Source organism: Python bivittatus, unplaced genomic scaffold, assembly GCF_059951505.1.
Source record: "Python bivittatus isolate LINGU-HERP-01145 unplaced genomic scaffold, Pbiv_v1 ctg000350_np1212, whole genome shotgun sequence".
NCBI lineage: Eukaryota > Metazoa > Chordata > Lepidosauria > Squamata > Pythonidae > Python > Python bivittatus.
Genome location: NW_028277074.1, coordinates 18542116 through 18568552, shown reverse-complemented (window position 1 = coordinate 18568552; position 26437 = coordinate 18542116). Strand labels below are relative to the sequence as shown.

At 37.7% G+C, this 26437-nt stretch overlaps 2 protein-coding genes across 7 annotated transcripts; both read left to right on the top strand.

The window, feature by feature from the left end:
- The first annotated feature begins 4835 nt into the window (after window positions 1-4835).
- DNAJC28 (DnaJ heat shock protein family (Hsp40) member C28) lies at window positions 4836-7624 on the top strand. The gene is made up of 3 exons (XM_025166083.2): window positions 4836-4994; window positions 5622-5696; window positions 6282-7624. The coding sequence occupies exon 3, from the start codon at window positions 6328-6330 to the stop codon at window positions 7465-7467; it is 1140 nt and encodes a 379-aa protein (XP_025021851.1). The 5' UTR covers window positions 4836-4994; window positions 5622-5696; window positions 6282-6327; the 3' UTR covers window positions 7468-7624.
- A 5210-nt stretch (window positions 7625-12834) lies between these two features.
- Window positions 12835-26434, top strand: TMEM50B (transmembrane protein 50B). 6 transcript variants are annotated; one of them, XM_025166085.2, is made up of 7 exons: window positions 13176-13803; window positions 16869-17019; window positions 19125-19237; window positions 20144-20211; window positions 20893-20985; window positions 23240-23297; window positions 24975-26428. In XM_025166085.2, exons 2-7 carry the CDS (start codon window positions 16921-16923, stop codon window positions 25018-25020), a joined length of 477 nt encoding a protein of 158 aa, XP_025021853.1. In that variant the 5' UTR covers window positions 13176-13803; window positions 16869-16920; the 3' UTR covers window positions 25021-26428. The 6 variants fall into 6 exon arrangements, with proteins under 6 accessions (XP_088000763.1, XP_088000762.1, XP_025021853.1 ...); XM_025166084.2 differs by having other exon boundaries at window positions 13181-13820; XM_007427247.4 differs by lacking the exon at window positions 13176-13803 and adding an exon at window positions 13811-13946 and having other exon boundaries at window positions 24975-26429.
- Window positions 26435-26437: the final 3 nt, after the last annotated feature.

The window sequence follows — 26437 nt, the reverse complement described above, 5'->3', positions numbered from 1 at the left end:
GGATACTGATAAGGGGTGTGTTTACAACTCTCCCCATTCAAAATGAGATGCAGGTCAAACTGTCAGAATAACAACCGGCTTCATTGGCTGGCATTCACACTTTCCAAAAGCTGAGTAGTCTGCATGATAAATTGTTCTTTTTCCACGTACTGGAACAGATTCCTGGGCACTCATATCAACAGTGTTTATCATTTACCTAAGATTATATTGTAAGGTTTTGTAGCCCAGAATTTATACTTTCCAATGAGACTCTAGACCGAGGTTTTTTCCAAAGAAAATTCAACTTTTATTTTGGCCAAGAGAAAAGCAGGGTGGACCACTCTCCATCCGACTGGCAGAGGGAAGACAGAGAACAGCCACATCCTAAAACAGTTTACAACAGCTTTTATACCTTTTTGTCATCAGGAAGCATCTAGGAGGAGGGCCACACACACAAGTGTGCCCGCCTTCTAAGGTTGACATAACATTAGCTTAAGCACCATAAACTAATAGTCAAGTCTCTAGTCCTCACTTGTTCCAGGGGTTCCTCATATGCAGAGGATGTGGTGGCATTGTGTGGTTAGAGGCAAGAGCAGGTGCAGAAGTTCATGCATGCTCAGGAAATGTGTTTAGGAGCTGGGAGGAGGAAAGGGGAAAACTGCAGACGTTCCCCTTTTTCAGGACCTCTGATATGAGCAAGCAAGACATTTGGCCTTTAGCTTAACCACATCTTCCCATTTCTTTTTACAACTCTGCAAACTGTTAAAATGTCCCTTTACAATCAGCATAACTTTTATATGCTTAGCACCTTATAACTTTAGCATCTAGACTGACCCTTAGCCACACAGTCACTAGGTCAGCAAAAGCTTGAGGTACAGAAGCAAAGAAGCAACAGGCCTTTAACGCTCCCTACAATATGTATATATATGTACGCTCATCTTCAATCTCTGTAACCTATTTAAGAACTCTGTTGATGAATCTCAGCTCAGGAGACCATTGATTCACTGTAACTTGCTAACTTTAATAAAATGATGGTTGGATTCTCTCCAATTATTGGTGTACTCTTAGGGAAGTTTTTTTCACCACAATACAGAGAAACGCTTTAGTATTTTTGGGGGGTGCTAAACATATTTTTTAAAATTCTTGGCATAGTTGTGAACGCCCATTATAAGAAGGAATTGCTCATTATCCTGAAGTTCTCTATCAAATTATTAGAATTACCAAATAACATGTTCCTACCACTTTTTCTTTAACTAATGACTCCAAATCAGACTCTGCATGAATTCAAAAATTACCAATCTAGAATTGCACGATCTACAGGGGGTGGGTGATATGTCAAACTTTGCATTAATAGTAGTTGGTGGAATCTGAACTGAGAGTAGGTAAGATCTGCATATGCCCTTCCACAGAAGTACACATCAGCATGGAGCCATACTCACTCTTACAGAAAAGCAGGGAGGAGACTTGCACCATGAAATTCAGATATGGTTGCACCATGAAATTCAGATATCAGACCTAACTGCAGCAGACTGCTGAGTCTGTAGAGCAGAAGGCTGGGAGCTCAAACCTCCTCTTCAAAAACCATCTATATCTTCACACCTGACTCCTTCTCCAGCTTTGTGTGAGCAGCTTGGTAGTTCCTGTTGAACTACCTAAATTCCAGGGGTTGCCTCACCTGTTGTATGAGAGAGATAGGGCTATACTGCCTTATTGGTGATTAAAAGATAAAAAAATATTGAAATAATTCTATGACACTACAGTACTTCCTAAGTATATAGCACAGAGGCATTTGGTTAGAAGATTCAATCCTCTCTCCCGCTCCCCCTGCACCCTTCCTCCTTAGTAGACAACAAGAAGTAAACAAAATCATTTTTTTAAAAAAAGACAAAATATAAAATGCTTTTAGCTTTAAATATTAAAATACAAACATTCAGTACTGGAGAAGAAAAATTATAGAACTGCCCATACTACAGTCAGCAACTTAAAAGAACATTAAAAAAAAAATAACATGCTCTGGGCAGATCACAAAATGGAAGTCCTTTCATTGTCTGTTCCCAGAGTCACTGGGAGTCAGGCAGCATATACATTTAATATATTATTATTATTATTATTATTATTATTATTATTATTATTATTATTATTATTGGTTGCACAGTAAGCTAGATGTTTAGATTGGATCTGGCATTTTTATCCACCTATCGAGTCCTTCCCAAGGACCTGGGATAGCCAGATGTTGTTGTTTGATGGTGTTAAAGGTATCATTGCAGGATGTAAGCTGTTCCAAGTAAAACTGCCTTTTGCAATTGACTGATGGTGATTTTGTCAATGCCTATGGTCTTCAAGTGGTACTCCAGATGTTTTGGGATTGCACCTAAGGTGCCTATTACTATTGGTCTATCTTTGCTTTCTTTTGCCAGTCATTCTATTTCTATTTGCAGGTCTTTGTATTTTGTGATTTTCTCCAGTTGTTCTTGTTGTTGCTATTATTATTAACCTGGTCTACCTCAAAGGGCTGACAAAGAGTATCTGCACTTAAGTTGTCCAGATGGGTGTGGATGAGAACATGAGTTACTGTAGTGAGATCTTCTTGCTCCAGCTAGCACCATAACTGGTACCTCTGCTGAAGCTGGGCAAAGGTCTTCCTGGCCATGGCCCCCACCTGCCCATCTGGCAGTAGTCATGAGCCAAAGAGAATCCCCAAGTCATAGACCAGCTCTCTCAAGTAAAGTGCCACCCCCTCAAGAGGCAATAGCATAGCCAGTAGAGAACCACAATGGACAGACAGGAACTCTGCCTTGCATGGGTTTAACTTCAGTCTATTTCTTCCCATTCAGAGTTGCTGAAGTGACAATGGGTTGCATGGAAATGATTCTTCAGGATGGTATTATCTTCCCAGGCAATAGACATAAACAACCTGAACTTTTAATCAACTACTTTTATTAGAAACAATTTACAGTAAAACCATCATTCCTTAGCACAGCAATAGTTGTCAATTATTATACATAGGTCTCTTCTTCTCTGTGTCCCTAAAAGGCAGTAACAGATATAAACATCATGATGGGATTTCTAAGTGCTGATGTGGTTAAATTAAATGCTTAAATTTAATTGGGTCTCTCTAACCTTCTCCTGCAATCAGAAGCTGTGTTTGCTTTTCACTTCCTTCCTTTATCTCTCACCTAGGATGAGAAAGACCTTAAACTGTGATTTAACTTTTTCAAGCTTTCTCTACGTGCTTCCTCCACTTTTTAATCCCTTTTGCACTGCGCGCTGACTGAAGACTTTGGTTTCTACTTGTTTGTTTTACTCCTTCCTTGAACAGATCCTTCTTCCTTGTATTGGTCTTCTCTCTTTGGGTAGCCTGCTCTCCCATTACTTGGGAAGTTTTCAACCTTTTCTCCAGGGGCATGTTGGCAACAATGGTACTCCTTCAACCCCTGTTCCTCTCTCTGGTTTCTTCTGCTTTTGGGATACTCTGGAGGCTTTCAGCCTCTTCTCCAGGGCCTCGGCATGCTCCAACATTGTCCCAGCCTATCTTCTTAAGCAGCAACTGTTGCAGCAGTCCCTAGCTTTAATGGCGGTTCTCAGCAATAATCACAAAGCACACACACTCATCTGTGACAGCAGCCAAAGCAAAATGCCAAACAGTCTTCTACTCTGCTTTAAAAATCCGCTCCACCCACCTGGCATGCAGTATTGGCAACCCACCTAGGTCAGAAAAGTTTGCAGTTATTAGTAATTATCTGGATAGATCTGGCTAGTGAGAAGAGAATCAATTAGCTGGACATCCTCTTCCAAGACCCCAACAGTCTCCAGACACTGTGACAAAACTTTAGTTGCATTGCTGGAGTGGCCCAGGTTAGTGACATAATGTTCAGTATCATCAGCATATTTATAATAGAACATTCCCAGTCCTCACAGGCATTCCATGGGAATATCATGATCCATGGTGTTAAAGAAAATGGAGCTCAAAATCTGGTCTCCTTTACAGCACAGGAAACAGTCCCTCCCCCTAGAAGGCACTGAATCTCCCAAACCCAAATAACCATGCTGTCTCCGGACCTCCTCAGAAGGAGCAGGAATCTAGCCCACACGTGACAAATAGCAGTGAAATTGTTTGCCACACAAAGTCACTTGGATTGAGATGGGTGGCTATAGAAATTGCATAAATAAATAAATAAATAAATGGGTTATTCACTACACTGGCAAAAATAAGTCCCCAATGACATAGCAATTCTCACACAGGAAGATGTATTTCAGATAGTACATTCCAATCCAAGGTATAGTGTGAATGGGTTGGTAGTCCTCATCGCAATAAAATTTTTGTGTAGGTGTACAGATAATTTATTTGCATATCACTCCTATTTAAACACAGGTTGCAAGCGACAGTAAGCTACCTAACGACTAATATGGCAATTAATTAAGCTTGTTTGCAAACAGACTCCGTTGGAAAAAAAGGTTGCAATTATTTCATGAATTTTAATAATTTAGTATGCACCATTGAATTCCATGATTAATTTTGTATTAATTGTGTAATTATTATGGATTCCAATAGAGGTGAATATGTGTAGCTCAGGGTTGGACTGTGGAGTCCTTGGGGTTCTCTGAGCTTGGTTCTTTTCTTGCAAACGTTTCATTACCCGGCTAGGTAACATGCACTGAAGATGTTACCTAGCCGGGTAATGATATTATGGATTCATTATACAATAATTAAATATAGACCAGCGTTTTATCTTGCCATCTTCCCTTCAGAGCCGCCTCAGGAAGAGGCTTTATCTTCCTATCCTGTGACGATTGGCTCAGCGGGACTCACACGCCGTCTTTAGGAAAACTACGTCTCCCATAACCCCCTGCGGCATGACAGATGATCCGTAGAGACGTCGACCTTGGGCACTGGGGTCGCGGTTGCAGTTTCGGCCAGAGCCGTTAGCAAAGGTGGCTGGTTGTTGGTTAACGTGTTAAATGTGAAAACGCAGCCGACATGATAAAGGTTACTGGCTGGAGGAGTGAAAGAAGTGGTGAGATTGTTAGGTGTAGCGAGGGGGCGAGAGAAAGGCTTTGTCTTAATTTTTCTTTTCGTACCTCAGGAGGAATTTAAATGTAACAGATTCCAAAAACTGTAAAGTGTTCTGCGGTCGTGGCAATGTACCAGGGTCTGCCCCCCCCCGTCCCCCAATCTCTTTTCTTATGAAATGCAAGGATCAGTTTGATACAGGTCTGGGAAGTGCGAATAATGAACAAGATAGCAAAACTAAGCCTGCACCAAATGCCAGTTTTTTGCACTTGTTTTAGGCTGGAGAGGGAAAGGGTTTTAATTAAAACCATGAACAGGTGAATTGCAGGAAACATAGCTCCTTTTAGGAATGAGTCACAATAAAGGATAACAAATGGTAGAAAAAACAAAAATATTCATATTTCTATTTTTTAATTTATTATTAATCCAAATACATTTGCTAGTTCTGTTATTTTACTCAAGATGGAAAAAAATCTATATATGAATAGGAAAAAATATTGATATAATGTATAAAAAATAATGGCCGCATTTCAGCTTAGTAATGTAAATAATAGAGTAGTTTAACTGATGGACCAACAGTTCACCTTTGCTGCTGTTTATATTTTTGGTGGGAATTTTCATTTTTTCACAGTCTAAAAAGAAATCCACTAGAACTCAGTACTTTCAAGATGTGCAGAATAACCATGCGCTTATAGAAGAATGAAAGGTAAGTATTAATGGTTTTAACTCTAGAGTATTAAGAAATTGTATTATGACTATTTGGCAGCATTGCAGCATAATACTATCATTCTGCAGCATTCTGGGGCAATATTTATATGGTTAGGTTAGTCTGCTGGGAAAGATGTTGTTTGTTTTTAGTTGACCTCACTGATTTCCTAGTTTGGGCTAGTAAATCATTGGCTTTTTAATCAATTTCATTTTAAATGTTATAATATTTGATGGAAATGGATTGTGTTTCTTTCAATCAGTATCTGTTGAGTATGTGCAGTCTATGTTGAGCTCCAATTCATAATTGTTCATTATTCAAGAGAACAATTTCTGTTGTATTAATACACCATGGCAGAATCAACATGTCTTCTAAAACAGTCAGATTCCATTGACACAATGGAATATCTAGCAGCAGATATAAAGTGCAGTCCACACACTTTTGCCCTCTAAATTTTTACTGTGTGTACCCATTCAATTTGATTTTCTAAAACTATCTAACAGAAAAGAGCTTGGTATTAACAATAGGTAATTTAAGAAGTATTAATTCATAATAATTCATTTAATTCTATTTAAATTTGTTCAGATTTACAGTTAGGTGATGGTTAATACTATAGCTGCACTGAAGAATTATGAAGTGGGTCTGTGTGGTGCTGACGAGAAAAATACACTATCATGTCTGGATATGTTCAGCATTGCTTCCAAAGAAAGCAAAATCATTTCAAGATTGCTTTACCTATGGCCGTAGACTGATGTCAGATCACAAGCCTCAGGACATTATAGACTCTTACAAGCTACTTAAACTTCAGGAAGGATGTTCACTGGATGATGTTAAAAATTCATTTCTAGAGCTTGCTAAGCAATACCATCCAGATAGTGGATCAGCTACAGCAAATTCTGCAACTTTTGTTCAAATTGAAGAAGCATACAGAGTTGTGCTTAATGATATGGTCAAGAAAATAAAATCAAGAGACAAGGAAGAGGATGATGATAAAGACAAATTGAAATCTAAAGCTGTACAACATAGACAGTATTTAAATTTTGAAGGTATTGGTTTTGGTACTCCAAGTCAAAGAGAAAGGCAGTATGTGCAGTTCAGAGTCGATCGAGCTTCTGAACAAATCATGGAGTATCGACAGCGGCAAATGGAGAGCCAACTGGCTGCAGGTGATGTTATGTTAGCTAAAGATGTAAAGCAAAGTAAAAAAGCAAAAATAACCCAAGCAATTGAACGCTTGGTTGAAGACCTCATTCAAGAATCTATGGCAAAAGGAGACTTTGATAATTTAAGTGGTAAAGGAAAGCCATTACAAAAATTTTCAGACTGTCCACACATTGATCCTATGACACACAATCTGAATAGGATCCTGATAGATAATGGATACCAACCAGAATGGATCCTTATACAGAAAGAAATACGGGAAACAATTGAAAAGTTAAGGAAGGCTATAGTAGCTTCTAGGAATAAGTTAGGAGATCCAGTGACAGCCCAAAAAGAGAAGCAATGGAAGAAGGTTTGTGAAGAATTTAGGGAAAATATTAAGACATTAAACAAAAGAATTAATGATTTCAACTTAGTTGTTCCTATTCTTAGCAGACAAATGGTGCATTTTAATGCAGATAAAGAGATTGCACGTGCACAAGACATCTATGAAACCCAGATGAAAAAGAAGTCCGAACCAGAAGCAAAGAAAACAGAAACAGAAAATGAACATGGTAGACATGACATGAAAACCATTTTTTTTAAATGGATAGATCTTATTTTGAAGTAAGATCAAGAATGTAGTCATTTAATTTCATATTCAATGCACTTTAAATAAGATTCATAGAACTTTTCTTTTTTTCCTATTTATTAGAACAATCCCTTATTCAAACTGAAAAACTGAACTGAACTGCAAAACTACAAATAAATGTTTACCAATAATCTTATTTTTGTTGATATTCCTTTGTCAAATTAATATTTAAATAACTAGAATATTAGTTAAATTGTGTTTATACATTAGGTATTTTTTAAAAAGGGGCTACTCTGTGTTTTTGAAATAGTACATTTAAGAGGAGATACTTCTCTATGTACTTTTAGGGATAAAAAGAAATTGATGTTGAAGTCATGAGAAGAGCTGTTCTCTAATCTATGATCTGTTATCCTGCGACTTTTTTTTCCAAAAGCAGATTAAGAAAAAGTGAAAACTTGAGACCAGATTTAACTGGTTTTTTATGAATGCATATTATTTTTCATATATTTATACTATATTATTTTTCATATATTTTATACTATTTAATACCAATTAACTATTAAACAATTTGTTTAATAGTTAATTGGTATTAGCTATTTGCATTGATAGCCCATTCTCATTAAAGGGAGTGGGCTAATCTTGCTGCTAATTAAACAAACATTGCTTTAGGCTAAAATCCTATGAAAAATTACTTGGTAATTAGGCTATTGAGTAAAGTATAAGATCTGTTTGAACTAAAAATGTAGAGAAGTGCTCTGTAATTCAAAAATATTATTCAGAATATGGAAGGAACTTGGCTGTCAAAAGAATTATAATGCTATACACAGGGAGCTGCACTGTTTAAAATTACTGGGACTGGAAACTGATTATCAGAAATCTAAGTTACCAGTGATTATTAAATTGCAGTGAAACAAAGAGTACTTGTGGGAGTGACATCAGATGCAGTTAATGTAATTGAAGAGGCTCACAGAAATGTTAATTTGTGAAGAAAATATAATTGGAAAGCCTCAGCAAAACTGTACTCAGTAGAATGTGATGGGTATTACAGTATATCTAATCAGTGTTAGTGGCTTAGGCTTCACATTGACTATATTCAGTGAGTAACCTCCATTGAAACCAACTGGACACTGTATTTGACCCCCATACCCAGATATAAGGTTGCATGATTGCTAATATCTCCCAACAAATCTATTATAACATTATCTAGATTTATCCAACTAGCTGCTTTTTGGCATTCTGCAAAAATTTTATGACTGATAAACGATTAGAAATTATTAAAATATGGTTTGATTCTTTGTCTCCTTGAGTTTTCTTACAAAGATAAGTAATAATTTTAATAATTTAACAATTATTAAATATTAGTTTTAATATTAATATATTCAATTAATTTTAATTAAAATATTTTATAATAATTTAATAAAAGATATGTAAGTGAAAATATGTTTACCATTTCTATTGATAGAAATTCCCCCTTACACATCTCCCTCATCACACAATAAATGCATAAATTATTTGTCTACTGAAAAACATGTGCTTGTTGTCCCCTTAGTTGCCCTTAAGGTATGTCTCTCTACCTTCTCAGAACTTGTGTCACTTTTTCTTACTGTTCTCTGAAAAATAATGTGATGAAAGTAATCTTCACTGCAAAATCACAAACTGAAACAGTATTTATATTCTAGCCAGTAGGAAACAGTTAGTATAATGGCATTAAATTTAGTATACATACAAATGGGAATCTGCCAGCAGGATCCAAATTTAATTATAGAAGGGTTATTTAGAAGGGGAAATTTCTCAAAAATGAATGGAGTACTGAAAAATAAATTGAAAAGAAAAGTCAAGAAGCCCAAATACCTTCAAGTATCTGAAGGTTATTTAAAATCACACTAATTGATGTTCAACTAGAACATACAGTCAGGACCAGAAACAAGGATAGCTATTTTGGCATTTGGCCTCTGTACACCACACTGAAAGGAAACACACTGAGATGGGAGTGAAGTCAGGACTTTCAGCTGTAATTCAAGGGGTTTGACAAAAGTGGGGCACTAACCATTCAACAAGTACAGCCAGTGGCATACACCCCCCCCCCAATCATTGGTGGCTCATAAGTAATGAAATGAATGGCTGACAAACAGCTGCATGGCCAGGTGTAGCCTGTTTCCTGGGTACCCCATGACCAATCAAGCAGATAAAAGGCCTGGAGGTGGTTCAGTGTTACATTTGCATTTGGTAGCTGTTCACTGGAACTCTCCAAAGAGGTGTCCATGCGAGTGAAGGAGGCCATCATTAGGCTGAGAAAACAAAACCATCAGAGAGAGAGCAAAAACATTGGGAGTGGCCAATACAACAGTTTGGAACATCCTGAAAAAGAAGGAATTAACTGGCAAGCTCAGCAATAGCAAAAGGCCTGGAGGACCATGGAAGACAACTAAAGTGGATGACCACAGAATTCTCATGGCGAAGAGGAACCCTTTCACAACATCTAGCCAGGTCAAGGACGCTCTTGAGGTGGTAAGCATGTCATTGTCAACATCTACAGTCAAGAGATGGCTTTATGAATGTAAATACAGAGGCTTCACAACAAGGTGCAAACCATTGGTAACGCTCAAGAACAGAAAGGCCAGATTAGACTTTGCCAGCAAACACCTAAAAAAGCCTGCCCAGTTCTGGAATAAGATTCTTTGGACTGATGAAACCAAGATTAACTTGCACCAGAATGATGGGAAGAGAAAAGTATGGAGAAGGAAAGGAACAGCTCATGATCCAAAGCATACCACATCATCTGTCAAACATGGTGGGGGCAGTGTTATGGCATGGGCATGTATGGCTGCCAATGGAATCAGGTCACTGGTGTTTATTGATGACCTGACTGCTGATAAAAGCAGCAGGATGAATTCTGAAGTGTATAGGGCTATACTTTCTGCTCAGATTCAGCCAAATGCTGCCAAACTGATAGGACACTGCTTCATATTGCAGATGGAGAATGACCCAAAACATACAACAAAAGCTACCCAAGAGTTTCTCAAAGCAAAGAAGTGGGATGTTCTTCAATGGCCAAGTCAGTCACCTGATAGAGCATGCTTTTCACTTACTGAAGACAAGACTGAAGGCAGAAAGACCCACAAACAAGCAGCAGCTGAAGGCAGCTGCAGTAAAGGCCTGGCCAAGCATCTCGAGGGAGGAAACTCAGCATTTGGTCATGTCCATGGGTTCCAGACTTCAGGCAGGCATTGACTGCAAAGGATTTTCATCCAGGTATTAAAGGTGATCCTTATATTTGTAATGATGTTCGTTTGTTCCATTACTTATAAGCCACCAACGATGGGGTGTGTGTATGCCACTGGCTGTACTTCCTGAATGGTTAGTGCTCCACTTTTGTCAAACCCCTTGAATTACAGCTGAAAGTCCTGACTTCGCTCCCATCTGGGTATATTTCCTTTCAACTTCAATGTGGTGGTGTACAGAGGCCAAATGCCAAAACAGTTATCATTGTTCCAATATTTCTGGTCCTGACTCTATTCTACAGCAAAAGAAAGGATTAACCAGAAGGAGGATAGCTTTCTAGCAGTGTCCAGAAGGATGTAAACATAAGGCTTTCTTCAGGAAATTGAAAGTCTGTCCTAGTGAGACAAAAAGGAGCACACATTGTGGCAGAGAAAGTGTAAGATAAAGAAAAGAAGTGTATGCAAAGGAACAGAATGAATGGATTTGAGCATGTGGCAAAAAAACATAAAGGGGAATAATTATTTCTTTGAATGTATTTGAAGTGGAAAACCGGATAGGGAAATAGTTGAGCCATTGGATATGGAACAGATATATGAGCCTGTACTGGGGTAAGGATCAGAACAACTAAAACCAAATTGAGATAACATTTGAGAATATTCTAGGATCTCTTGAGAGACTATATTGTAACAAATGACTGGGTTGGGATGACTCAAATGTAAAATTGCTGATCTAGCAAAAAATTGTAGTTTGTCACTCAAATCAGACTCAATAACAGAGGATGGGAAGGTAGGTAATGTGACTTTAAAAAGACGTGGGGGAGAGCCAGGAAATAATAGGCCAATCAGTTTAATTTCTCTTCTAGGCAATTGGTAAAAATAGTAATCAAAGAAAAAAAAAGTAGATTGACAGAGGAACAAGACTTGATGAAGGAAAATCAGCATGGATTCTTCAAAGATAAATCCAACCTTGCCAGCCTTTTGGAATTTTTTGCAAGTTTCAGCTGGCACATGGCTGGAAGTCATCCTGACAACATTCTACACTTAGATTTTCAAAAGTCCTGGGTCAAACTTCCTCATGAAGGCTTTTCACCAAGCTTAGCAGCCTTTGCATGGGAAGAGAGAACCTGTCTTTTTATGGGTTGCAAATGGTATAAAGAGCGGATAGCAAGATAAGAATACAGGTAGTCCTCATTTAGTAACTGCCTCATTTAGTGACCGTTTGCAGTTACAACTGTGATGAAAAATTAACTTTATGCAGTCCTCACATTTATGACCTTCACAGGTTTGTAAAGCAAAGGAAAGCTGAAGATCTTACTTTACTTACTTAGTGACAGCTTTGCTTAATGACTGAGTTGCTGATCCCAATTGTCACTAAATGAGGACTACTTGTAGGCAGTTTTCACAATGGAGTGAAGAAGTGGAGTTCCTTAAGGGTCTTTGATGGTTGGGACCAGTACTTTTTAACTTGTCGATAAATGATCTTGATTTAGAGACAAGCAATGAGCTGGCTAAATTTGCAGATTATGTTATATTATACAGGATGGTAAAACACCAAAGGGATTGTGAAGAGCTCTAGAAGGTTTTCTCTGAATTGTGAGAATGCTCAACCAAATGGCAAATACAATTCAGTTCAAGTAAGTATAATACAGTATGTTGTACATGAGAGCCAGTTTGATGTAGTGGTTAAGCACTAGGCTAGAAACCAGGAGAGTGAGTTCTAATCTTGCCTTAGGTATGAAGCCAGTTGGGTGACATTGGGCCAGTCACTCTCTGTCAGCCCTAGGAGGAAGACAATGGCAAACCATTTCTGAAAATGTTACCAAGAAAACTGCACGGACTTGTGCAGGAAGTCACCATGAGTCAAGACTGGCTCAAAGGCACACACACATGAAAGTTGTACATGTAGCCAAAAATCTTTATCTATATATTAATGGGCTGTGAGATGGATAGCTCAATGACAGTGTCAACCCCATGTGTGCTATCTTTCACGTTAGCATGGCAAATTCCATGCCAGGGATTAATAGGAAAATAAAAATTCCTTTTTGCAAAAGTATGACACGTATATAGAGTACTGTATACAGTTGTAATCACCGCACTTGAAAAAAAATATAATAAGAGCTGGAAAGAAGTGCAGAAGAGGGCAAATAAAACTATCATGGGCTGAAAGATCTTCCTTATGAGAAAAGGTATTTGAGAACTCTTTAGCTTGGAAAAAAGGCAAGCAGGGAAACATGATCAAGACATATAAAATCATGCATGGAGAGGTTTTTCTCCCTCTCTCAAAACACTAGAACTAGGAACCAGTGAAGCTGACTGGAAAGATATTTCAAACAAAAAGAAAAAAAAATTCACATGAGTAACCAGCTTGTTAGAGTTATCAACATACCTGGTGTGAGATTGGAAATTTGTGGAGGACAGCGCCGACAAAGGCTATTGTTCCTGAAGATTCAGTGTTGCCTCCCAAGTAGGGCAACCTATCCCCCCAGTTGAAGGGAAATAGTGATGGGAGGGGGATATATTTCTACTTGCAAGTATCTCAAAACCCATCTAGCTTTGCAGTGAGAAACAAATTGTTGGATTAACACTGACTTTGGCCTGATCTAGCAGCACTGTTTTGGAAGGGGAGAACAATAAATACTGTGTGAATTAAAGAAGCGAGGAAAATTAAAATTGCAGCAAATATAGAAATGTGTTTGCTAGCTAACTTCGCGTTCTTTGCAGCTGCGGTCTTATGCACATTTAACTGGAAAGAATTCCTATTAAGCTCATTGGAACTCATCTCCAAATAAAGATGGATAAGGTAGAAACGTGCGCTACGGATTCCAAGGAATTTACACCCTTGGCTTCCTCCCCCACTTTTCCTACTGCCTCATGCGCCTTGACCACGGGGACGACGAGTCAGTAACCCTTATTACTCTTCATCTACAGTTGCAAGTCGAGGAGGTGGGCGGAACCCAGTCTATACCCACTTTTACTCCCGGAAAACCAAGCGTGTGCCGCTGTCCAATCCTCGCGCTTCCTAGCAAATAGTCCGACCTCCATTGTGACGAGTACGCTGGCTGTCGATTGGCTAAGGACCCCGTCCTTCTCCCATGCCTCTTTGCTGGTAGAGCCGGGCCGGTAGGGTCGCGGATGGAAAGGCGAGTTCTACTAGGTGAGGGATCTAGTTTGGTGAGTGTCGCCTTCTTTCTGCGCTCGCTTTGCTCAGGCGCTCGTGGGGACTCGGGTGAGGGGTAGAGACGTTCTTCCTGCTGTTTCGCCCTGCCGCTTGCTTGCTTTAACCTGAGAGGAATTGAGGTAGGTTTTTTTTTTAATGAAATGGGCGCCGCCCAGTGCCCCTTCTTTTTCTGGCGGTCATGAGGTTAACGGGCAGGTAGAGCGAGGAACCTCGCTTGCTTTCCCGGAGTAGCGAGAAGCTTTTAAAAAGAAAAGAAATTTCAGCTCAGCTGGGAGATGGTGGGGAGACTGACGGAACCTGACACTCGTGCGTTGACGGTGTGAACAAAATTGCAAAGGAAACAAACATTTAATGCCTCCCTTCCCTGAATACTTGCGACGTCTGATTCTCTCCCACCTCACTCATTTAGCCTTCAAGGCGCCCCTTTTATTTCCTCCTTCAAGCGAGGTTATTCGTGTCCGTGTGGATGCCCCACTCCTGACCTTGCCTGTTTTTACATCTCTTTCTCTGCCTTTTTCTTCGTCCTTTTTTTAAAGATTAAAACCCTACACAGGAATAGCTGGAGGGTCGATCTCCACCCACGGTGCGTCTATATAATGTTCGGCATAATTATACTCAGTGGAAATAGCTGCAACCCAGTACACTATCTTTTAATATGAAACTGGTTCCACTTGCGTGACCACACTCCACCAGGTGAATAAAACATTGTTTAAGTGCTTCTGGAGGACAACAATAATGAGAATGAGACCTTATTATCTTGTGTTGGCCTTTCTCAGAACTGTAGCTTTAAAAAAATGGATATATTCTCCTGGAGATTAGAAGAATTAATAGTGAATGACAAATGCATAATGAATTGGCTTGAAATGTTTCTTTTAGAGTTCAGTGTGTTTTAATTCTCAGATAAATTTTCATAAAATATTACCTTTTAAGTTCTTAATTTGATTATATTGTTTTTAGTATCTGATCTTTAGTGGCTTTGCACTTCATAATCTAATTCTAAATAATGGATGAAATGTGTGAGCTTGTTCTAAATGAAATGGTGGCAAATGCTTACTGAATGCATTAGAGCAGAGAGGAACGAGTGCTGAGTGTACAGTACTTATGACAGGGTGTTAACTTGTCCAAGAAACATATCTGTAGAATTTGTTTAATCTTGAATTGGACATTATAATTAGATATTATAACCAAACTAGCAATTTCAAAAGTGTTAGAATACAAATCCCATAATCTTTGATTATTAACTGCACTGTCTTAGGTTTATTGGAGTTATAATTCAAAATACCTGGAAGGGAATTGATGGATTGCTTCTCCCTAGTTTTCCTAGGAATTGTGCTATAAATTATATCAACTGCTCTTTCATCTTCATTCAGAATGACAGTATATTTATTGTTTCAATCTGAAATACCAGGTTGAATATTTTTCTAGGTAGCAAATACATCACAAAAAAAATTGTTAAGAGAGTTAGATGTGCCTTATATGTTTCATGTAAAGAGAAAGCTTCAGAGGCTACAGCTGTATATTTTTTATCTCAATTTTTTAGTTTACAATTGTAAGGGAGGAAGTGCCTCTAGTCTCACAGGTGTTCCAAAAAAAAAAAAAGATACTTTTTACTTAAAAGTTTCTTCGATTTTTCCTTGAAATATCTGATATTATTGTTAAGGAAATGCATGAATGGAAGGAAAGAACTGTCTGAAAATATCTAAAATAAATTAAGGCTTTAAACACAAATAAATGTGTGTGTGTGTGTAAAAGGTGTATGTATGTATTGACAACCAAGGGGATTTGTTTCCTCTGTTCCTTTTTGTGTTTTGTACCTTTTCTTTCACTGAATGGGGAACAGTATGGCTTACTAATAATTTATCACTTCCTAGTTCTGTGTATTGTCTTGTCCTAAAAGAGAGAGAATATAGACAACTTCATGCTTACTATAATAACTATTCCTAGATAAATTGTTTCTCAGTAAAACTTCTTCCTAGAAAGAACTATGGAATATCCTTTACTGTCAAGGTTAATTCAAGACTGCCTTGACATAACATGCAAATTCGTTGTTTTCTGAACCTTGATTTATTGAATTTACCCAGTTACCTGGGGTTTACGGAACACACCGAACCATACACTAGCTGATCACATTTTAGCCTCATATATTGTACAAACCTAGTCATAGCTTATAAAATAAGAATTATGCACAGATTGTCCTGTATAAATAAATACCAATCTGGATATGATAGGCACTTTGCATATGTTTCTGTGTCTGTGTATCTTTTGTAAAAATATGTTTTATCAATATATATTTCTATTTTAATGCTGAAGGATTGAGAGAAATGAATGAGTATGTATGCAAAAGTATATGAAACTAGAAATGGAACACATGAGTCAGATCCAGAGTATTAGTTAAACTTAGTTCCAATTGAAATCAATATAACCTGCATTCAGTTGTAACAGTCAAACTTGTGCACAAGTTTTTGCATATTTCTATATTCATACAGAGTATGTGGCTTTTGAACTTACTGTTGCTCATGCTGATGATTCTAGAAGTCTATGTATGTAATTAGGTCTTTGTGAATTGATTGAATAATATGTGGTGCAGTTCATCGCTTTGCTTTTCATCATAGTCTTAAAGGGCTTGGTAGTGGAGTTTCAGCCTCCAAGGTCCTTTATTCTGTAAAAGTCTAAGTATTGGCTTTTGTTGTGATTCCCTCCTGTACTGTACTATAGGTAGACCTCCTCCTCAAAATGCTATAGTTGAGTATTCTGTTTGGTGTTCTGATCATTGAACTAAGTTGTGAGTGAGAAAGTTCTGATTTAAATTTAATCTCTCCTCTAAGCTTGCTCAAAGGCTTTGAGCAAGCCACTATTAATGTTCCTCTCCAATAGTATTGCAAAATACTGAGAAATGCACAATAAACATACTTAAGGATATTAAGATCTAGTGACACAGAGCTAATATATAATTCAGTTGAAGCAACCTTTTCATCTGATCCAAACTTTAACATGAAAATAACCCCATTGGTCTTCAGTTTGGTTTTCTTTCTGATCTTTAGGAGTGGAAACTTACAAAAATCTAGCGTAAAGAAGCCCAACTGAATTTGAAAAATGGCAGGCTTCCTAGACAATTTCCGTTGGCCTGAATGTGAATGTATTGATTGGAGTGAAAGAAGAAATACAGTTGCTTCTGTGGTAGCTGGGGTCTTGGTAAGTCATATGACATTACTTATGGCTTATTTTAAGTCCTTGTAGTATCATGACCCATATCTCACTTCTGTAAGAGCTTGTAGCATTCAACTAATTTAGATTAATTTTAATAATTCAGTTGTGTAACATGACATGATATTAATAGTGACATTGTATAATGTGACAAATATAACATTAGTTTTGATTAGTAAGAGTTACATATTTTTGTGGGGTTTTCTTTTTTTTACTTTTTGCACATAAAAGAGAAAAAGGAAAAAAACCCTTGGATTAATTTTAATTGTTTTCTGATTACTGAAGAAGCCCCCATAACTGCTGTAGCTGTAATCTTTTAGAAATAATAATGGATGGATGTTCAATTCTAATAATGAAGTCCGATGAGCCCTTGCTAATCACAAGATCCCTTAGTCAGGTCCTCATTGCTGTGCGAACTCATAAATTATTGTGTTAGTAATGTAATAAATAACATCTCTCAATTTATGTTTGTATGTATTCCTTTATTGGAACTTATAGTGGACATCATTTGGTCTCTTACAATGCAGTTCTCCACATATTTCCACAAAAATTGTGTTCACTAGGGAACAGATAGATAACAGTGTTCTGAACTATGTTCTTGTAAAGTTTCTGGAATAAAAATACTTAAAGCCAATCAAAAGCACTTTTTTAAATATCATGACCTTAGAACAAGTCCCAACTCAGTCATATCTATTTGAGAAATAACAATATTTATCGGCCAGGAAAGGATCCTGGGTGTTACCAAAAAAAAAAAAAAAAGTCTTGAAAATGGTATGAACTGCAAATTTTGGAGATGTTTGTTTTCTTTTGCAAACTAGAAACATCCCCTTCCCACAATACAACAGAATACTGAAAGAACATAGGCTTTATGGATAAATATATTTGTATTGATGGCTATTTGATATTATTCCAGACATATTTTATAAATGTTCCAGTATTACAGGTGGTCCTTGACTTATGACCATAGCTGGGACTGGAATTTCCATCGCTAAGCAATGTGATCACAAAGCAAGGCATCACATGACCACATTCCTTAGCAACGGCATTCCTGGCACTCCCTGTTGCAGTTGTTAGCCGAGGACCCACCCCAATCCAAGCCATTCCAGGCTTGGTCCCTCCCAGATCCGAGCCTCAGTGAGGTAGGGGACTGCCTCCAACTCCCACCACCCACCTATCTCCCGCCCCATCTCTGCCCTTTTGGTCACCGTGCACCCTGCCTTGTGGGGCAGCAAACAGCCCCAGAACTGTGTGGCTTTGGGGCTCCTTGCCACATTCTGGGAAGCCGCAGTCACCTTCGCCATCCTGCACTCCAGGTCTCCTGCCGCCCTGTGCTCCACCGCCCCAGCTGACCTTCGCCGTCTTCTTGCTCCCACTGCTGACGAGGCATGCCCAGCCTAGCTGCTGGGCTAGGCTGAGGCTGGGCTTCATGTTGCACTGCAGCTTGGGCTGGTTTTTGCAGCCCCAGAGCTGCAGCACCAAAAGGCCCCTTTGTGTGAGGCCGAGGCCAAGGCCCAGCCCCAGCTCAGGAGCGTGGTGCAAAGGGGCTTTTTGGCATGCTATGGCTCTGGAGCTGCAAAAAGTAGCCCCTGAGCCGCAGCACGAAGCCCAGCCCAGCAGTGTGGTGCAAAGGGGCTTCTTGTGATAATTTTTTGGGTAAAAGATTTTGATATGCTATTTTTCTGGTTTTATTCTGCATTGCTTCATGTATTTTACAGAAATGCAATATAAAAGTTAAGTACAACTACTTAATGACAACTCATGGTAGAAGGTTAAGAGATCCTTCTTTCCAAGTCATGGAGTCTGTTTGGCTCTCTTTTACAGTAGCTTTTATAATGAAATCTAATAGTATAGACTGCACATACCTTGTTCACATTACTGTTTCCAGCATATCATTGTTTTAATGACATTGGAAATGAATAACTTGTGACAATCTTATCTATTTGGCTTAGAAGCTTGGTTCAGGTTATGGAATTGAGAGGCTGGGGCTCATATGATTATGGTGCTTAATGAAGATGATATTGGGAAGAAACAGGTGAATGTGTGACCTTTTTAAAATAGTTTTCAGAATTAATTGATCAATTATATTTTTACAGTTTTTTACAGGTTGGTGGATAATGATAGATGCTGCAGTAGCTTATTCTAAGCCAGAAGAAATGAACCACGCATTCCACACTTGTGGAGTATTTTCCACTCTAGCTTTTTTCATGTAAGTCTGTATAAAGCATGGCAGGGGGCAGCACCTTGTTTACATTGGCTGATGTTGAAAAAACTAAGAAGGATTTGATCTGGTTAGGGTTAGGTTGGATGGGACACCATTAGGAAATCTCAAGGCTGTAGACCAGTCTAAAAACATCTTGGAAGAAAGCCATGGCAAATCCATTTCCAAATCTTGTCCAGAATACAATGTACATGTACTGTATCCTTGTAGTCACCAAGAATCATGTTTGAATCAAGAGAGATTTCACTGTATATATCTGTTCTCTATACTTCAATTGTTTTTTGAATTATTGTTTGTTGACTGCTACAAACAGCAAAATAAATTTCTAAGGGAGTTCTTTTATTTCTCATTTGTTCATTATTGCTCATATTTGGAAAGATTTTGATATGCTATTTTTCTGGTTTCTAATTTGCATAAAGATTTTCTGCTTTTTTTAAAAAAATCTTTTTAAAAACAAAGGTTTTTGTTTGCACTAAAGATTTCCATACCATCTTCAACTTCAGAGAACCATTCCTGCTCTATGGTTTTCCCATTTCAATATGTCTTTATGCTGGCTGTTATTAAAACTGATTACAACTTATTACTTTTCTCACTTCAAGGCACTGCTGTTCATTGTACTGGTCTGTGGCCACATCAGAAAAAAGATGCTTAGGCTTGTAAACTATCAGACAAATGTTATAATTACAGAAAATTGAACAAGAAAATAAATTAAATTAACTATTCCTGTTTTACGCACTGGTTATTGAGCTGTAATATTTTGGATTTGATATCTTTTCTGCTTTAACTTCTTTGGATTCAAAGGAAAGAAAGCTAAAATGGAGAAATGTAATCAAATGGATCTTCTTTCTGCTTTTTTCTATTTTTAAGATTTTTTTATCTGTGAATATGTTGCAGGATAAATGCTGTATCAAATGCTCAAGTGAGAGGAGATAGTTATGGTGATGGATGTTTAGGAAGAACAGGTAAGCAAACTTCTGTTTACATGAATCCTGATCTGAAAACTTGCTATTCAGGAGAAGGTGCAGCATGTCAAAACTTTCTATCCTTATTTCGACCGTAAGGCAAAACATTATTATGAAGAATAGATAGTCATGCACAAGTTTCTTCCTGCTTTTGAGGAAAAACACTGCTAATGTTGCTTTCTAAAAGCAATATTAATGCTTAGGGAAAATGTTAAATTTTCAGGCTAAACAAAGGAAGGAGTAAAAACTTATTTGACAATTTCAGGAAACACACTTGTTTTATCACAATTTTATGTTGCACCCTTCATGAATGTTGGACAGTGTATGTTTAGGGTCTAGTCCCATTTTACTTTTGCAGCAAATACTTGAATGATGCTCCCAAAGTTATCTAATTAACTTAATTGTGAAGGTTGAGGCACCCCTTGCTAAAATAGCCCTCTTTAAATTGCATGGTACTGACATTGCTAAATATTACCTAATTATTAAGACCAAATACTTTAAGATTACATTGATCTGGTTAATCTTGCACCATGTTGTACCTCAATTTCCTTGAATTTATTAGGAGCTATTGATCTGGCACTTAAAAATAGTATATTTTTCTGCAGATGTGTCCATTTTGTCACTGAAATCTTTAACACACAAAAATAAAGATTGGCCCAATAATTGTAAATCTTGTTTTAGGTGCTCGTGTCTGGCTCTTCATTGGCTTCATGTTGATGTTTGGCTCACTTATTGCTTCTATATGGATCCTTTTTGGAGCATATGTTACCCAAAGTAAGAATCCCTTCTTACTATTTTTTTCATTAAGGGGAGAAAAACACTCTTAAAAAGAATTAGTGTTTTAAATCAGTCAAATGCATGTTAATTGTGTGTTTTGAAATTATTTAACATAGAGTAGTAAATTCTAACCCAGGCTGCTTTACTGTTAAAAATGTCCAATATAGTATAGTGTACAGAACACAAAAGTACAATATAAAAATAAAAGGAGATGGATGGTTACAATATAGCTTAAATAAAGGTAATTTCAGAATATTTAAAGTATTGATAGATTCTAAAAATATGTGCACTGAAACATAACCATCAAATCAAACTGATTTTTTTTTCAATTTATCAAGCATAGTACATTAATAACACATCACATGAGCTGAGGAAGTAGAGGGCTTTGCTTGGTATATGTTTTCCTGAAGATGTGCGCTTCAGGGTGGAGGAAAGGGTCTCTTAATAGGTCTGAACAAGGCTGTGTAAGAAAACTGTGCTTTCCTTCAGTTTATTTATTCATCACATTTATATAGCCGCCCATCACAAATGTGGCTCTGGGCGGCAGTTGATAGCAATGTCTCTGCAAGTGAAACTCTGCACAGAGACTGGAGAAAGCAAAGACGTTTCTGCTGATCTAACCTTAACTGAATTGAATTATACGGTACTCAGCTCAGGAATATAAATATTAGGACTGCCTAGCACTTTGGATCTGAAGGCAGAAAGATGTTTCAGAGCATGTGGGATGGGAATGGAGCCCTTAAGCCAGTTATATCTTTTCCTGGGATGCATCTCTCAGGTGCAGCCACGGTATCCTGGGAAGAGATGCAGAGGGACTCTATGCTTGCACCTCCACATACCCCACAGCACTGAACAGCCCACTAAATATACTACCTTCTGTGGAGGTTTTGAATGTTAAATAGACAGTGCTTTTGCTTAACTAATTTAGTGCTTTTATCATGAACACATTGGCAATTTACAGAGTAGAAATGGACTTCCTTATAAGAAGTCAGGACATGCTCCTCATTTCCTTTCCTATGTAGTGAGCATAAATTGTAAACTCTTTTCACAAACATACTGAATCACAAACTAGCCACTAGCCAACTATTTTAGCCTATCGTGCTGACTAGTTCAGAATTTAATGTATTGTGTGAACCCAGAAGGTTAAGTTAAATACATTGTAATTATGGTACAGCGGTACCTCGGGATACGAACGCTTCTACTAACGAACTTTTCGGGTTACGACCAGCTCCGGCTGCAAAAATTTACCTCGATGTGCGAACTCCGCCTCGGGGTACGGTCATTTTTCCACCTTGACACGTCTGCGGCCGTTTTCCCGCCGTGCCGCATGGCGCCTGGCTGTTCTCCCACCCCTGATGCGTGGTCAGGCGCCGCGCCTGGCCGCTCTCCTGCCACGCCCCGCCGCGCCCGGCCTTTCTCCCGCCCCTGACTCATGGTCAGGCGCACCCGGCCGCTCTCCTGCTGCGCCACGCCCAGCCTTTTTCCCGCTGCGCCGCGCCCGGCCGCTCTCCCGCCCCTGATGCGTGGTCCGCGGACGCCAGAACGGATTAACGGTAATTACATTGAACCTTATGGGAAAATTTGCTTTGGGGTGCGACCAAATTCGGAGGGCGGAACAGATTAACCGGATTTACATTGAACCCTATGGGGAAATTTGCGTCGGGTTACGACCAACTCGGGATACGCCCAGAGTCACGGAACGCATTAAGTTCGTATCCCGAGGTACCACTGTATATTAATAATGCATAAGCATGTTGTGTAAATACAACATATAAGAGAAAAAGCTGAGTAACATTTTAGCAAGCCATAAGTTGTGCCATCAATTAGTCTCAGGTTACTTTTAGCATTAAAGTAATACAGGGAATTATATTTAAAGGAGACTTCAGATACTGTAACCTCAGAAACCTGGAAAGAACATGGTTTCACATGTTATCCAACTAATTATAGGCATCTCATATGATTGGGTTTTTGTAATAAGCTGAGTAATAACTTTTGAAATTCAAATATATAGGTATGAATTAAAAAACCTCTCCTTGCCCTAGCAGCAGCTCAACTTCAAAGCCCTGAATTCTGTAGCAGTACAGAATTTTAAGACGCTGTGTTAGGATGCGTGAAGGGCCCTATTTCCAGGGCAGACTCAGTTTGTATAGTCTCTTGAATTAAATCCTTGCATTTTGTAGTGGCGTGTAGTAACTTTTACTTTCTTCCTTATATCAAAATAAAAAATACATTTTGATGTTTGTATTTTTAGATATTAATGTATACCCGGGATTAGCTGTGTTTTTTCAAAATGCTTTGATATTTTTTAGGTAAGTACTGAGGCCTAAAATGTTGAATGAGTAAGTTAAATCTGTAATACTGAAAATGGTTAAGTCGAACAGCAGAAGTGGGTGTGTTGGTATTCATTCTAGATCACTGTGTATCAAAATTAGAAGTTAAGTAAATATTCAACCTAGTAATAAAACAGAGACTTTCTAAGCAAATAACAAGAAAAGGGCATACCCTAGGCTACTCCAGTGTGGTATTGCAAGGCATCAGATTTTCTGATACGATCCTTTAATGGGTTGGGTAATAAATCTGTTTCTAATTTCAGTATTGCTGTCTAGATTTTCAAAAAAATTACTCTAGCTCCTTATAGTAGAATACCTTTCCTTGTCTCTTCTATGTCTGAACAAATATCTGGAGAACAACTGTTTTATTCAGTTGTACAAAACAAAGGCTGCTTTGATGATTTGCCCTGTATCAAAGAATGTGTATACACGTCCAGTTCTGTGGTACAGTCTTCTTCAACTTGTATTCTTGAACACTGAAGACCCACGCCTTGCCCCGCTGTTTTTTTAAGACCTATTCTTAGTATCAAGTAGATCTCAAGATCAAGTCAGAAGAAAAAGTACATGTTCTCTTTTCCTTTGTCTTCAGGATTTATTCCGCTACCTTTGCTGATTAAAAGAGGCTGCATCGACAGTGCTGTATCTTGTCAAACTTGTGACTAGTACTATTACTGTCACAGTAAAAGATTTGCAGACCCTTATTTGTATATGCAGGTACACATAGAAAGAGACCATTCACAAGGTTATTACTTTTTAAAAATTTCTTCATTTATTACATCCTCTCCTCTCAAGATGGAAAGACTTCACAACACCATTTGATTGGCACTTCTAAGGCCCTCTTTCTAGAAATACCCTCTACCAATAATGCCACACCAATTTAACACAACTGAGGTCAGAAGTAAGGGTGATTAGACACAATTTCACCAGTAAAGCTGAGAGGTCAAATATCATTTATTTTTTTCTCTCTCTGAACTGTTTTCATTCAAGCAGTTCATCATTAAAACACACAACTGAAACCTATATACATTTTAAGAATTGCCCTTTTGAGTTTTACTGACTTTGTCTTCCCTTCTTTTTTCTTTTGTATCTCGCCTTTTGGATTTTAAGTGGGGAGAGGCAGTCTCATGTTTAATGTTTATACAGTGATTAATATATTTTAGCAACCTTGTTGAGGTTTCTTACTGAACTACTTTCTTTTCAACATTAAAGCAGTAGTCAGATTAACAGGCAATGGAGCTACCTACAGTATGCTTCACAGTTTCTTTACTTTGTTGAATTCCTTTGAATCTTAAGGGTGCATTAACTGATCCAGCACTGATCTCTTGTTTTTTTCTTGAAGTGGTGTGCACTACAGTAGAGGGAAAAATAGATACTGATCATTCACCTAATTCAATTAATAAGGCTTTATTAGTGTGCTACCTTAATTTTCACCTTTTAAAAAGTGCTGTTTAAACAAGGTCAGATCTCCAAAGGAACTGGATACTGGATTACATTGGAATGATATCCATTGGTGCCATATTTTAGCACATCTGCTTTTGCTTTTAAAACTAGTGAAGGGAGCACCAATAAATTGAAATATATGCTAGCTTTTACTGTATCTTTTACTGAAGAGCACAAGAATATTTGACTTATAGATCTAAACTTCTGTTTTCATAGTACCCTTATCTACAAATTTGGAAGAACAGAAGAATTGTGGGCGTAAGAATCCATTTTTCTTCATCCTGCATAGCAAGTCTTTTATGTAAATAATATAATTTACATTTGGATATATTCTGTTTTGCCCAGCTCATTGTATTATACATTTGGTATGTTTATTTTTTGGAAAGTGAACTGATTTTAGTATTCTGTTCCAAATTTTTAGTATAACAAATTTGTCCATATGTATATATTACGGTTATCTGTAATCTATGACCCCAATCCTTCCATTTTTATTGCAGTTGGCAGGGTTTTTTTCTGATGAAATATAGGGAATGTTATAAATCTATAGATTTTTCAAGATCACCTTCGGCTCTTAAGCACAAATAAGCCTAGTACCTTCTCAGATGGCATCAGCCAAGAGGCAAAGATTCAGCAAAAGACTGAAGTTTATCTCAAATAGTATCTGCAAGGTTCCACCATTATATGGTAATGCATGACTACACCTCTTCAAGCTTCAAGCTTTTTTTTTAAATTGTTGTGTAAAAGAGTACTGTATTCCAGAACTTCATTTAACACTAATTTCACAAATTCTGTGAATAGCCTATGCTACTGCAAATGCACTAAGAGCTTCATTTTTTAGCACAGCATGCCTTAAAATGGGATGTTCCCAAAAAGTGCTGATAGATTTGATGTTGTAACAAAAGTCTATATGAAATTTTACACTATTTAGGCATTTTGTTAAAGATTTTTTATAATATCACTTAAGATTCTGTTCATATATTATTTATACATACAGAGATTGCAATTATTTTAATGCAGAATTGTTGCATATTTTATATGCTTATGCAATATGCAGAGTAAGGGAAATTTTATGTTCAGAAAAATTTAGGAGCTCCTATTCTATTGTTTACTTTGTTAGGAAAATGTCTGTGTATCTTTAGATGTGATCGTCTAGATTCCAAACAAAAAGGATCGTTGGAGAGAGTATATATTTTTATTACAACATATGGCAAGACTATCATCTTAAATGTTTTCAGAAATTTTAGATATTTAATTTATATAAATGAACATGTATGCAGTTCAGTGACATATTAACTTAGGCTAACTGTATACTGAAAATTATGGCATGCTATATAATTTAAATGTTCTGTTAAATTATGAATACTCAAGTTGCTCTACAGTCTGACTATAGAAGGTCCTGCTGAAGCAGATATTCCAGGTTTTCTACCTTGCATGCTTTTGACTTTTCCCACAGCTAGAAAGTAAAACTGGCCAGGTAGTTATCTCTTGAAGCCTTTCTTAGCCCTCTCAAAGGACAGACTATGACGCAAACTTAACATGCTAAGAGTTGTCCTGTTCCTTCTTTCTTGGTACCAGACTCTCACCACATTACAAAGATTAAACTATTTTGTTCATTGTAATTATATTAAAGTCAAATAATCAGCAATATAAAAATCTTGCTTTATTTTACATATAAGAAT

Coding starts and splice junctions, on each gene's coding strand:
- DNAJC28 (XM_025166083.2), top strand. CDS start 6,328: ATGAAGTGGGTCTGTGTGGTGCTGACGAGAAAAATACACTATCATGTC.
- TMEM50B (XM_007427247.4), top strand. CDS start 16,921: ATGGCAGGCTTCCTAGACAATTTCCGTTGGCCTGAATGTGAATGTATT. Junction 19,238..20,143: donor TCCACTCTAGCTTTTTTCAT/GTAAGTCTGTAT, acceptor AATATGTTGCAG/GATAAATGCTGTATCAAATG. Junction 20,212..20,892: donor TGGATGTTTAGGAAGAACAG/GTAAGCAAACTT, acceptor ATCTTGTTTTAG/GTGCTCGTGTCTGGCTCTTC.